Source organism: Melospiza melodia, chromosome 9 (assembly GCF_035770615.1).
Source record: "Melospiza melodia melodia isolate bMelMel2 chromosome 9, bMelMel2.pri, whole genome shotgun sequence".
Lineage (NCBI taxonomy): Eukaryota > Metazoa > Chordata > Aves > Passeriformes > Passerellidae > Melospiza > Melospiza melodia.
The window spans coordinates 2,838,330-2,851,195 of record NC_086202.1 but is presented as its reverse complement, the minus strand read 5'-3'; the positions used below and the strand labels follow the sequence as shown (position 1 = coordinate 2,851,195).

General features: G+C 47.2%; 1 protein-coding gene across 1 annotated transcript in view; it reads right to left on the bottom strand.

The window, feature by feature from the left end:
• ADAM12 (ADAM metallopeptidase domain 12) overlaps positions 1-12,379 on the bottom strand; it is a 187,604-nt gene extending 175,225 nt beyond the window's left edge. Inside the window, exon 1 of the mRNA XM_063162878.1 lies at positions 12,253-12,379. Coding sequence (XP_063018948.1) covers positions 12,253-12,379 — 127 coding nt within the window. The remainder of the gene's footprint in view (positions 1-12,252) is intronic.
• Between the last annotated feature and the right edge of the window lie 487 nt (positions 12,380-12,866).

The window sequence follows — 12,866 nt, the reverse complement described above, 5'->3', positions numbered from 1 at the left end:
ATTGCAAAGTGGTTTGGGTTGGAAGGGACCATAAAGCTCAGCCCATTCCATCCCTGCCATGGACAGGGAACCTTCCACTGCCCCAGGCGGCTCCAACCTGGCCTTGGACACTTCCAGGGATGGGAATCCACAACCTCCCTGGGCACTAATACAAAAAAACCCCCACAAAATGTAAATATATCTCATAATAAATGTGCAACTGCTAGAAAATAAACCAGTACCAGATTTCCAGTGCATAATGGTTAAACAAAGCCAGCCTTGAGATTTGTACGGGGTCAAAGAAGCAAAAGCTTAAATTTTACATCAAAATTTTGATGTAATTTTACATCCACCAGCTGAGGACACAGACACCCTCTCAAAAGAAAGGACAAAAATCACCACATTGATAAGGTGCTTCCCATTATCCCACTTCCAGCACTTCCACAGCCTCATCAAAGGCAGCACAACACCAGACTCTGCCCTCCTTTATTTATAAGCACAAAAGCCTGGGCAAGATTTGACTGTGCATAAGTAAAGCTCTTATCTCTTAAGTTTTTATTAGTTCAAAATCATGAATTATCTTCCCAGCTAACCTTTGCTCCTCTAAGGGGTACATTGATTATTTCAACAAAACCCAGGAAAATTAGTCCTTTCATGGCCTGCTTGGAAAATAAGACTTAAAAAAAAAGGAGAAACTACACACAAAGTTTTACTTGCTTTCTCCCTTCTCCCAAACTCCCAAACCCAAGACCTCAGGCATTTAAGCACAAGTAACCCTTGGAAAGCAAATAATTCCATGGATCTTCTTGAGCTGGAATTTTGCCTTTTTCTCACACTGCAAAAATTACAACTCGTGTACAAAAATTTTTCAAACATGAGAAGTCAGCAAAGGTCTTTGATGAGCCTGAGAGGAGGCAGCAGCAAGATGACTCCATGCATTTCTGAATTTAATTTTCTGTTCTTTTGGCTTCCAGTGGAAAAAGATCCTGTCTCCAGCCTGATGGGTCTGTGCAGATGAAGCTCTGCAGCATCCCCAGGCAGCTCCAGGATGAGGAATGGAGGGTTGAGATTCCCTGATCCCCATTAACTGAACAGCATTACAAACACGGCTTTCAATATTTGGGGTTTATAATTCTCAGATCTACCTCCTGTCATCACTTGCTCACGCACAGTTACTCCTTTCCTGAATCTGATTCTGCTGATGAAATAATCAGTGACAGGGAACAGCCCTCTGCCCCCTCCCCCATGAAATCCCATAAAATGCCTGGAATATGTCATGTGTTCAACATCTCAATGTGGACACGGCAGGGAAAGCTGAAATTTGGAGGTGACTTTGCTGCTCTGCTCCACCAAACTCTCTGTGGTCAGTGTCCCTGCCCCAGCAGCTGAACAAACTGATGACAAAGAGAAAGACAAAAAATAGAGAATTGGGGGATAAGAAAAGAAAAACTAAAATGTTCCTTGTGGGACATACCCCCTAAGCAGTTGGATCATCTTAATCTTCAAGCTTCTGTAATACAACTGTTGGAAGGCTCCAAGTCTGAGCACAATAAAGTGCTTTATTCAGGGAACCATATGACTCCATCAGTCATTCAAGCACATGTTTGGCACAGATTGAAAGTGAAAAGCATAGCTAAGGCAAATATTTCAAAACTGAACTTGTCTTCCTAACACACATGGTTTATATATTGGTGTAATATCTATATAACTTTTCAGTTCTCATCTAGAGTAATGTCATGGCTGAAGTACAAAATGATGGCTCTGCACCGGGCGTTCCTCAGCAGATAACACATGCCAAAAAGCCATTTAGTAGAAAATTAAAAGGGAGCTATCACACTTGACAGGTCCCAAAAAAAAAACCCTAAAAACCAAAAAAACAAAACCAAACAAAAAAAAATCCCAACCAAACTAAAAACAAAAAAAAATCAAAAAAACCCACAAAAAACCCCAAAAACAGCAAAAAAAAAAAAAAAACACTAAAAAGCCTGAAAAAAAACACCAAAAACCCCAAACAAACAAAAACCAACCTGCAACAAAAAAATCCACAATAATAATAATAATAATATTTAAAAAAAAACACAAGGAAAAAAAAAAAAAAAGAAACAAAACCACAGCAAGCTATAAAAATAGCTTTGTTCCTTCTAATTCCTGAAAATCTATTTCTCCAATCAGGATGCTGCACCATCCCTCAGTGGAGAGCTGCAACAAAGCCTGGCCAGGCAGCTCCTTCCTCCTCGAGTGCCTGAGATGTGTCTGCCCTGTTTGCAGATGAAATATTGCTCATCACAGAGCAACTCCTGCTGATGCAAATGCGATTAAAGCAATCTGGGCAGAGCACAGTGTGATTAAAGCCTAAGTAATGGCAGAAGGATTTGGGCCCTCATTATACAAAATACATATTGAAATGCAGTCAAGGAGAGAAGCCAGTATATCTCAATATCCTCCCTGTTCTCCAGAACAGAATGTGACAAGTGGAGTTGGGAGAACAACATTTGCCATTGACTGCAGGAGGGGGCAGGGAGCCTGCAGAACGTTTCAAATAACCCAAACCCAGCTTTATGATGTGTACAGAATATGTACAGGGATATATTTGGGAAACAGCTGTCCAGCCTCATTTGGGATGCTGTTCTGTTTGACTGAGGAATTACTATTCAGGACCAGTCCAAAGACAGAGTTGTCTTTTTTTTTCTTCTTTTTTTTTTTTTTTCTCCCTATAAGAGAACATTTCAAAATAGAGAGAAATAAAGCAGTGAAGCCCTGCAGGAAAGGGCATTCCAGCACAGTGGGTCATGGGGAGCATTGAGAGGTTCCCCCCATGGAAGAGCTCAGGGCTGGGAGTTCACAGAAGAGGGCAAGCCAGAAATGCAAGATTCCAACCCAAAGGAGCTTTGGAAAGTCCATGACACAGCAGCTTAGGAGAACTTCTGTCCTCCTGCTGCAAATCCTCTTTTCCTGCTTCTTTTCCAAGCCCTGATCCACACCATATCAATTGGCCCAGCCCTTTCCTCTTCTAAAAAAAAGCAGGACAGGGCTAATAATGGATGAAAATCCTCAAGGGTTGCAGCACAGTGCCTTTCCCACAGGTATTCCTAGGCTCCTAGAGTGAAAGATGGGGCATCTCAACACTGGGACACATCTGCTTGTTCCTAAATTGCTGCTTCTTCCCCAAAGAGCCCCACAGATCTTTGGTTTTGATTATGAACTCAGCCTTGCACCCTTCTGTACCAGCCAAAAACACTTACTGAGGCAGAGAAATAATAACCTGTGCTTTACAAGCACAAGGAATCCACCCAGCTCCAAGGGCAGAGAAAAAGGTACTAAATATATCTTCACTTCTCAGCAATGAGTCCACATAATTACGTGAAAATCCAGGTCCAGTGCTCCTCTCCAACTCCTCCCCTCCAAAGCCTCATGAAAGGCTACTTTCACTGAGTGAACTTCAAATTACTCTCCAAAATACAATTTCCTCTTGCTCTTTCAAAAGGTACAGTGCAATCCCTCTCTGCAGTGATTTACTAACCTGCCTCAGCGAGGGCAAGAAATCCTCACACAGTGAAATGAGGGATGTTCCTGGCTGTGTACAACCAGCACAGAAAGGAATCCTCACACAGTGAAATGAGGGATGTTCCTGGCTGTGTACAACCTGCAAGGGCAAGGAATCCTCACACAGTGAAATGAGCGATGTTCCTGGCTGTGTACAACCTGCAAGGGCAAGGAATCCTCACACAGTGAAATGAGGGATGTCCCTGGCTGTGTACAACCTGCACAGAAAGGAATCCTCACACAGTGAAATGAGGGATGTTCCTGGCTGTGTACAACCTGCACAGAAAGGAATCCTCACACAGTGAAATGAGCGATGTCCCTGGCTGTGTACAACCTGCACAGAAAGGAATCCTCACACAGTGAAATGAGCGATGTCCCTGGCTGTGTACAACCTGCACAGAAAGGAATCCTCACACAGTGAAATGAGGGATGTTCCTGGCTGTGTACAACCTGCACAGAAAGGAATCCTCACACAGTGAAATGAGGGATGTCCCTGGCTGTGTACAACCTGCACAGAAAGGAATCCTCACACAGTGAAATCAGGGATGTTCCTGGCTGTGTACAACCAGCACAGAAAAGCACCAAGGAGTGGGAGCTGGAGCTGTGCTCCTCACAGGCACAGAGCATTGTAGCACTCGTATTGTCTGGAAAATCCCTTCACCCAGGATTTTGCTCCTGGGAAGCTTAGAAACCTCAGAGAAAAAGGAAAACAATATTATCTGATTTGCTTCTCCTGCATTGTGCTCATGTGGAATGTGTTTGGAGATTGTTTACCCACAGGTGATTGTTTCATTGGTTTCATGTGAATTGTTTTGACTTATTGGCCAATCAGGGCCAAGCTGTGTCAGGACTCTGGAAAAAGTCACAAGTTTTCATTATTATCTTTTTAGCCTTCTGTCTGTATGCTTTCTGTATTCTTTAGTATAGTTTAGAACAGCATTCTTTAATATAATATAGTATATACAAAATAATAAATTAGCCTTCTAAGAACATGGAGTCAGATTCATCATTCCTTCCTCTTCTGTGGACCCTGCAAACACAACAGATCATTCCTTCAGACTTCTCTGGGAAACACAGCACACCCAGCTGGGGTGAGCAGGCAGGGGATGTGATTTTTAGTTCTTACCCAAGCCTAGAAAAGGAGCTGCTGGGCTGAGGAGTTTATATCCAGGAGTTTATGTCCATCAGGAATTTATATCCATCAGGATTTTATATCCATCAGGAGTTCCTGTTTGGGCAGGGAATACCTGATCCTCACATCACACAACAGCAGGCAGAGGAAAATGAGCTGCACCTGCTCCAGCACAAGCCGTCACTGAATCTCTCTTCCGGTTTTTAAAACATGAATGAAAAGATAACCTGGAGTTAGTTAATGTTCTTGAAGCCACCTCTGCTGCTCAGAATTACGAGTGTGACCTTGCAGAAAGTGTCTCTGTGAGCCCTGGGTCGCTCTCTAATTTCTGACTTTCACACATTCCTCCAGCATATGAGATACAGGAGCAAAGAATATTTATTTTTATGGCTTCTTCAGGGCAGGATATCTCCCCAGATCACTACAACAGCTCTGCTCATCGGCTCTGGTACTGCAGAAAGGATTTGAAATGCCAGCACAGGACATGAGCACCGGGCTGTACAAAGGAGTCAGGTCCATAGAGGGGAAGGAATTTATCCCAAAAGGGTGTCAAGCATAGAAACAAGGAACACACAGCATGCAGAGCAAATAGCTCCTTCTTCCTAAAGTGTCAAGATTTAAACTAAAAGAGGAGAGATTCAGATTGGCTATCAGAAGGAACTTCCTCTCTGTGAGGGTGGAGAAGGGCTGGGATGGAATTCCCAGAGCAGCTGTGGCTGCCCCTGGATCCCTGGCAGTGCCCAAGGCCAGGCTGGAGCACCTGGGACAGTGGGAGGTGTCCCTGCCATGGCTGGGGTGGCACTGGGTGGCATTTAAGGTCCCTTCCAACCCAAACCATTCTGGGATTTCTTCTGCAATGATCCCATATTTCACCTTGGTGTTCACCCAAAGAGTGTCTGTGCCTTACTCAGGAGGCAAGAGATGAAGAATTAAATCCTCATTCTTTTGGGGTGCTCACCTCATGCACCAATGCCCACATCAAAATGCAAGAGCAGATTTTAACCTGGAGATCCTTTAGTGATCTTCAGCTCCAAAAGGAACACGGCTGGGGAGCTGTGGCCATCCCTGGTGCTCCAGAGGGATCCAGTGAATTTATCCCCAACTCCCTCTATCATCACAGTGCTCTCAGTGGCAGAAAAGGAATGGAATATAAACTTCAATAATATGGACTGAATTATCCTCCTCACATCTCCTAACTGTTGAAGTAGCAGGGGATCTCCAGCACAGGCCATCACTGCATCAGTGCTGCTGGATAAAAACTGCTCGTGCTCAGCTCCAGGCCTGAGCAGGCCCATATGATCCCTTTATTTAGTCCAGATATTGTAATTTTTAAAATTTTTTTTGCATAACTATAGCAAAACAATCCCATAAATACTTGAATTTGTTGAAGTTTGTATCTTCATGTATTCTTTCAGAGGTAAGCAGTCACACATGAGGTTTATCTTTCAGCTGCTTGCAGGATTAGAACACATTTGAAAAAAGAAGAAAACAGCAAACTTTCACCATTGTCAGAGGAAGGTTTTTCACTTAATGCATATGATATATACTATTAAACTAAATTCCCGTGGGCTGACACAGTTCCTCTTAAAAAAATACCCCAAAATAAATGAGTAAAAGATACTTTTGTGCCAAATTCTGCATCCAGCTTTTTCTGCCTTGATGTGCATTATCCAGCATGGCTAACAGGCCATGACACATTTCACTTCTTGCCTTATTACATCATAGATTTGGGACAAGAAAGAATTTGTTCTCCTAATCACTGCTTTTAGCAAGCTGACCTTGTGAAAGGACAATTTCCTGCCTCCAAACTCTTGCTTATCCTAGCTCCAGGTCATGGAACGCAGCAAAGTCATTTGTATGGGGTGTAAAGTATTAGTGGAACAACCTGAAAGGATTAAACAGATTAATTTCTGATTAGATTATGCAGTTCAACTCACTTGATACCAACTTAGTCTCAAAATCCAGCCTGAACCCTAAAAAGAGAAGGGTCAATATGCTGGAGCAGGGCTTTGCTAAGAAACAATCCCTTCTCTCAGTTAGTGGGGTGGCAAAAAGATAAAAATTGAATACATTAGAAGCACTTTGCTCTGTGTTAAGCAGAAACAAAAGGGATTGAGCTCTCAGACTGCACTGCCCTATGAGGAATCAACTGCTGCCCTCAAACTGTGGGGTTTTAATTTACTGGCTCATGGATCTGCCCTGGAGACTGAGCAGGACCTAAGAGAAGCCTCTGCAGGTGTGATGTGGGGATGGAGCACTCCAGGACTGTGCAGATGATGTGCTTTGGTCCAGGGAGAAATCTGAGGAGCTGCTTGAAATACAAGTGCAAAGTGCAGGCAGTGGGGAGAGAGAGATCCAGGGTGAGGCGCAGTGAAACATAAGGGGTTGTAGAGGAAGGAAAGTCACCAGAAAAAGGGATTAAATATAAAAATCCCTGCAATATGGGCAGCCTGGCATGCTAAGCAGGATGGGATGGTGTGAGGCAGAGCTGGGGACAGCCTGCTGGCGTGGCAGGGCCTGGCTGGACAACCTGACAGCATTCCAGATTTCCAAACACCTTAAAAATGTCCATTCCTGCATTATTGCAGCTCTCACAGCACAAGTGAGGAGAAACCCACCCCGAGAGCCCAGCAAGGCAGCTCAGGGCTCACCCTTCACTCTGCCACAGCACAAAGGGAGGCTCAGGAACACAAAATCCCAGAGCCCAGCTGGACTCCTTGGCCAGGCTGCCCTGGCAGTGCCAGATCTGCTGGAAGCAGCAGGGATAAATTGTCAGGAGGAGGAGATGTGAGGTGTGGAGAAGGCTGGGGGAGGAACAAATAAACCTTTACATGATGTGGAAACCCAGGGCACCACAGGGAATATTTCTGGGTCTGCTCTGGGGTGCCCTGACCCCCAGGGAGCACTGGCTCTGACCCTCATCCATGGAGAAAGTTTCCCAGACTTCAAGATAGACTGGAATCCACAAAATAGAAATAGATTACAGATTACATAGAAAAATAGATTATAGAGAGTAGTGCAGGTGTATCATTGGGTGAGAAATTGAGGGTTTGGGGTTTTTAGTATGTTGTGGATAGCAGCAAGATGGAGGGCACAGGGTGTTGTCCTGGGTTTCTTCTTCACGCTTCTTCTTCCTTCTCCTCCATGGGTTTGGGTGACATTTTGTAACTGGGCAGAAAATTCCCCACTGGGGGCTCTGTGGGATCAGTTATTGGCTTAAAAGGGAAAATAATCCAGGTGTCAGTTCTTAATTGGATAGTTTAGTCTTAAGAGACCTTGTACCCAGAGATTGCTGGCCATTTTGTGCCTTCTAATGAAAAGCTGCAGAACTCACAGCAGCGAGACTGTTTTACTGATAAGAAATAATAAACACCTGAGTCTGAACATGGACTGCCCTCTCAAGTGCCTTCAATCCAGACCCAGAGAAACCCAACGACTGGAACCACCACAACATGAGTTGAGCCTTTTTTAGAACAGAATTTCACGATCATGGGTGGTGAGTGAGGGCCTTGGTGGGAATAACAGATAAATAGCTATCTTCAGTGGGATAAACAGATAAACACAGCCCTGGGCTGCTGCAGTCACCCTCAGGCCATCAGAGAAATCCCCCAGGATGCAAAACCACCCAAAACACAGCCTGGCAACCACGAGTTCAAGGACGCTCTTTGTATCTGGATCAGGACCTTTCCAAAAATCCCAAGCACAGCAAGAGATGCTCCCTCCTTCCCTCCCTCCCTCCCTTCCTTCCCCAAGGCAGCAGCAGTGAAGAACCTGTCAGCTCCCCAGAGAGCTGGAGGTGAAGGATGCCAACACTGCTGCAGAGTGGCAGTAAAATTCCTGTGCTGGGGGATTTGGCATGGATCTCTGGAGCCCCATGGCCAGGGACAGCTCATGCCAGGCTGTCTGAAGGGGATAATCACCAGACAAAGAGGAGGTGATTATACACACACCAGAAATATCTGCCACAAATGCTGGAGCAGTTTGAGAGAAGAAAGGATTTATAAATGAGCTCTGAAACACAGAGGGTGATGGAGAAATCAGGTTTAGAGCGCAAGACAAAGCAACATTTTTTCTCCTGCAAGTTATTTCCATTAAAACCAAGGAAGCTGCAATCAGTAGCAAATTAACATCTAGACCAAAGTGATTTTAACTGAAGGTAAGGAATTTTGGGTTGCAGTTTTAGGATTTGCATTTTTTCATGCCCAGACAAGCTGTGGATCTTCTATCCCTGGGAGTGTCCAAGGCCAGGCTGGACAGGACTTGGAGCCACCTGGGATGGTGGAAAGTGTCCTGCCCATGGCAGGGGGTGGAATAAAATGGTTTTTAAGGCACCTTCCAACCCAAACCATTCTGTCATTCTAAGAGTAATTTTTTTTTCCTGCTGTTTTCCCAGCTAACACACAATATTTAAAAGAAATTTAAAAGTTTGTGGACATACACACAATCTCTAATTTGGACTTTATCCACAGCATCACTTTGTCTGCCCTGCAGGAATAGGACAGCCTTGAGCACAAAAACCTTGTACAGGTGTAGATTTTGAGGTATTTGACTGACACTGGAAGATCAGATCTTATCCTTCATATCCCACTCCACAAGGGCAACAAAGTTAATTTGGCCTGGTTGAGTTTCCCTTTTTGTCCATGAGGTCCTTTAAGCAGAAACCCAGCACAAGACCAAAAAATAAGAGAGCAAGGTAAAACCACCAAAAAATGGAAAGAAAACATACTAAAAGCAAACAACAAGGCTACTTTGAAGTTGTCTATCCCACAACCTGATAATTTCTGTTTAACAACAGAGCTGTCACTCAGGCAGACACCCATTATTGCCACATTTAAAACCCAGTTCTGGAGGCATATCATAACTCCAACTTGTCTTAATCACTAAGCAGGAGTTTATGTAAAAATCAGGACGTCCTGCAGGGCTCCAGAACGCCCAGTGAGAGCCATTCCAGCCCAGCCAGGAGCCCCTGGTGTCACTGGGAGTGCCTGGAACTTTCAGCACCTCCGTGCCCAAGAAAGCAGCACAAGCTCTGGCAGGGCTGAAGCTGTGCTCTGCTTCCACAGGAAAAAAAAAAAAAAAGTGGAATTAAGGCAGGGGATGCTCACTGAATATTCTGGGTGGAAAAAAACAAATTACAGACATAGTATGGAAAGCAGAGCAGCAGGAAGATACAAGAAGGCAAATCCAAGGGCCAACAACTACCACAGCTGCCCAAATGTAGACACCTAAAACCCATAAAGACACCTAAAGACAGCATGGAGATGAGCAGCTGGCACAAACTTTACACAGAGCTTAAATCACGGGTGTGAGTGTAACCTTAGAGCTTCACTTGGCTCTGAGGGAATTCTGAGCACCAGGAACCGGATTTCCACCCCCTCTTCCCCTTCTGCTCATTCCTCTGTGTGCCAGGGCCAAGTCACCCACACTTTGCCCACTCGGTGTTGCAGGGACAAACACTTTGAAGTATTTTACCTCAGATTTTCCCAACTGCAAGTGAACTTCCACACCATGGAGGGGCTGGCCAGCCAGTTCCATACTCAGAGAAGGGAGCCATGCTCCCACCCAGACCAACCCTCCCTTTCCCCACAAAAAGGGAACAGCCCCAGGGCACCTATTTCCCTTCATTTGCAGGGAATTTCTGCAGCCTTTACCCCAAAGCCACTGATTTGGTGCAAATACAAATGCTGGCAAAAGGAAATCAAGACCCCTCTCAAAGGCAGAGCTACAACTCCTGTTAATCCATTAAGATAAATTCCAGGTGCTTGATCAAAGGCAGCACCTTGTCCTTTTCCCCCCTGGGATTTCCATGTGCTAAACTACCTCCCCATCTTTTCTCTTAGCAAGTTCAGAGGCAAAGTCCCAGTGAAAGTCGTTGTCAATACGTTTGAAGATAAGCAAATATTTGCAAAGCTTCAAGTTACAATGGGGGAAAAAAAAAACAAAACAACAAAAAAAGCCCAAACACAGGAGTTTGTAGTAACACTCAGGGACACGGGCACCCCTCGGTGCTGTTCAATACATTCACAGAGGAGAATCTCTTTTCCTCTCTCACATAAATATGCAGTCAGCTGCTGCTTAGCAAACACGAGAGGACCTGGGCGCTCTGAGGATTGCAGAATAAACCCTAAACTTGCTGTAGGGAGAGACAATCCCCTCCTAGGCTGTTCCCATCCATACAACACGGACAGCACAGCGCTCCGCAGCTCAATCCCCGCCTGGAGCTCACTTTGAATGAACACAGCGGCGGCGAGAAAACTTTTACCCAGCCAGGACGCTTTTACCATCACTATTTGGCTTTTCCGCGCAATTTTCCCCAGCTGGAAACAGAGCCCGAACTCTGACAAGACTCCCAGAGCTTTGAATGCAGCCCCGGGGGCTGTTCGGAGGGGATGCGAGGGAGGAGAATTTCCAACACCCCCTAAACCCTCTCTGCCCGCGACCCCCGAATGAACATAACCGGGGGATGGATCCCCGGGATGGGATCGGCGGGGATGGGGGTGCAGAGGAGGGAGCAGCAGGTTTGGGGGTGCAGAGAAGGGAACAGCAGCTTTGGGGGTGCAGAGAAGGGAAGAGCAGCAGCTTTGGGGGTGCCGGGGGATGGGGGTGTAGAGAAGGGAGCAGCAAGTTTAGGGGTGTCGGGGGATGCCACCCGGTGAATTTGGCGGTGCAGAAAGAGGGAGCAGCAAGTTTGGGGGTGCCGGGGAATGTGGGTGCAGAGAAAGGAGCAGCAGGTTTGGGGGTGCCAGGGGTGCAAAGAAAAGAGCAGCACCTTCGGAAAGGTTTGGGGGTGCCGGGGCATGACACCCGGTGGATTTGGGGGTGCAAAGAAAGGAGCAGCAAGTTTGGGGGTGCCGGGGGATGGGGACAGAGAAGGGGCAGGAGGTTTGGGGTTGCCAGGGGATGGGGGTGCAAAGAAAAGAGCAGCACCTTCGGAAAGGTTTGGGGGTGCACTGGAACAGAATCCGGCGGGTTTGGGGGTGCAGAAAAGGGAGCAGAAGGTTTGGGGGTGCCAGGGGATGGGGGTGCAAAGAAGGGAGCAGCAGGTTTAGGGGTGCTGGGGCATGACACCTGGTGAATTTGGGGGTGCAAAGAAAAGGAGCAGCAAGTTTGGGGTTGCGGAGAAGGGAGCGGCAAGTTTGGAGCTGCAGAAAAGGGAGCAGCAAGTTTGGGGGTGCCGGGGGATGGGAGTGCCGAGAGAGGAGCAGCAGGTTTGGGGGCGCCGGGGGATGGCACCCGGCGGGTTCGGGGGTGCAGAGAAAGGAGCAGCAGGCTTGGGGGTGCCAGGGGGAAAGGAGCAGCAGGTTTGGGGATGCCATGGCGGGTCTGGGGGTGCAAGGAAAGGAGCAGCAGGTTTGGGGGTGCCATGGCGGGTCTGGGGGTGCCGGGGGCTCGCAGAGCGGAGTTTTCCGGGGAATCTCCGCGGAGCCGCCCTCAGGAGCGGGAGCTCCGCGCTCCGCGTGTGCCCGGCCGGGACCTCCCGCCCCATGCCCGCAGCGGGGCGGGGGGAGCGGCGCTCCGAACCCATCTCCCTGCCGCTCGTCCGGCTAAAATGGAGCGGGATCCTCTCGGGGGAAGCCCCGGGGCTGTGTGTGACTTACCGCGGGGCGATGCGGAGAGCGGGCGGCCCGGGCCCAGCAGCAGCAGCAGCGGCAGCAGCGCGGGGAGCCGGGCCCGGGGCAGCGCACGGGGGGAGCGCGGCTGCGCTGCCTGGAGGCGCTTTGACATCGCAGCCCAGACTGAGGGAGACAAACTTTCATCAGCTGGGGCTGGAGAGCAGCCCCATAATATACAGTTACCGAGAGGAGCGAGCTGGGACTCAGGATGTGAGAGATTTCCTGCATGCAGTTAACTCCAAAACCCCTCCTGCTCCTGCCTCAGCTGCTGATGAGCTGGGCTCGGCTGCTTAAGGGGAAAAGAAATAGAGGAGTTGGGATTTTTTTTTCTTTCTTCTTTATTTTTTTTTTTTTTCTCCCTTATTCAAATAGGTTTGTGTCGGTTATTTCGTATTTTTTTGTTGTTGTTGCTTTGGCAAGGACCAAACTTAACCCTGTGCCCCTGGAACATCTGAGCCCCTCCACAGGGTCCCAGCCTGAGGGGCTCTGGAGTCCCCCCTCATCCCTGACTTTTCCCTTTTTTCTTTTTTTTTTCCTGCCTGCCGCCTCTGGAAAATCATCTGTGTACATTACAGCTCAGGGGTTATTTATTGGTTTCA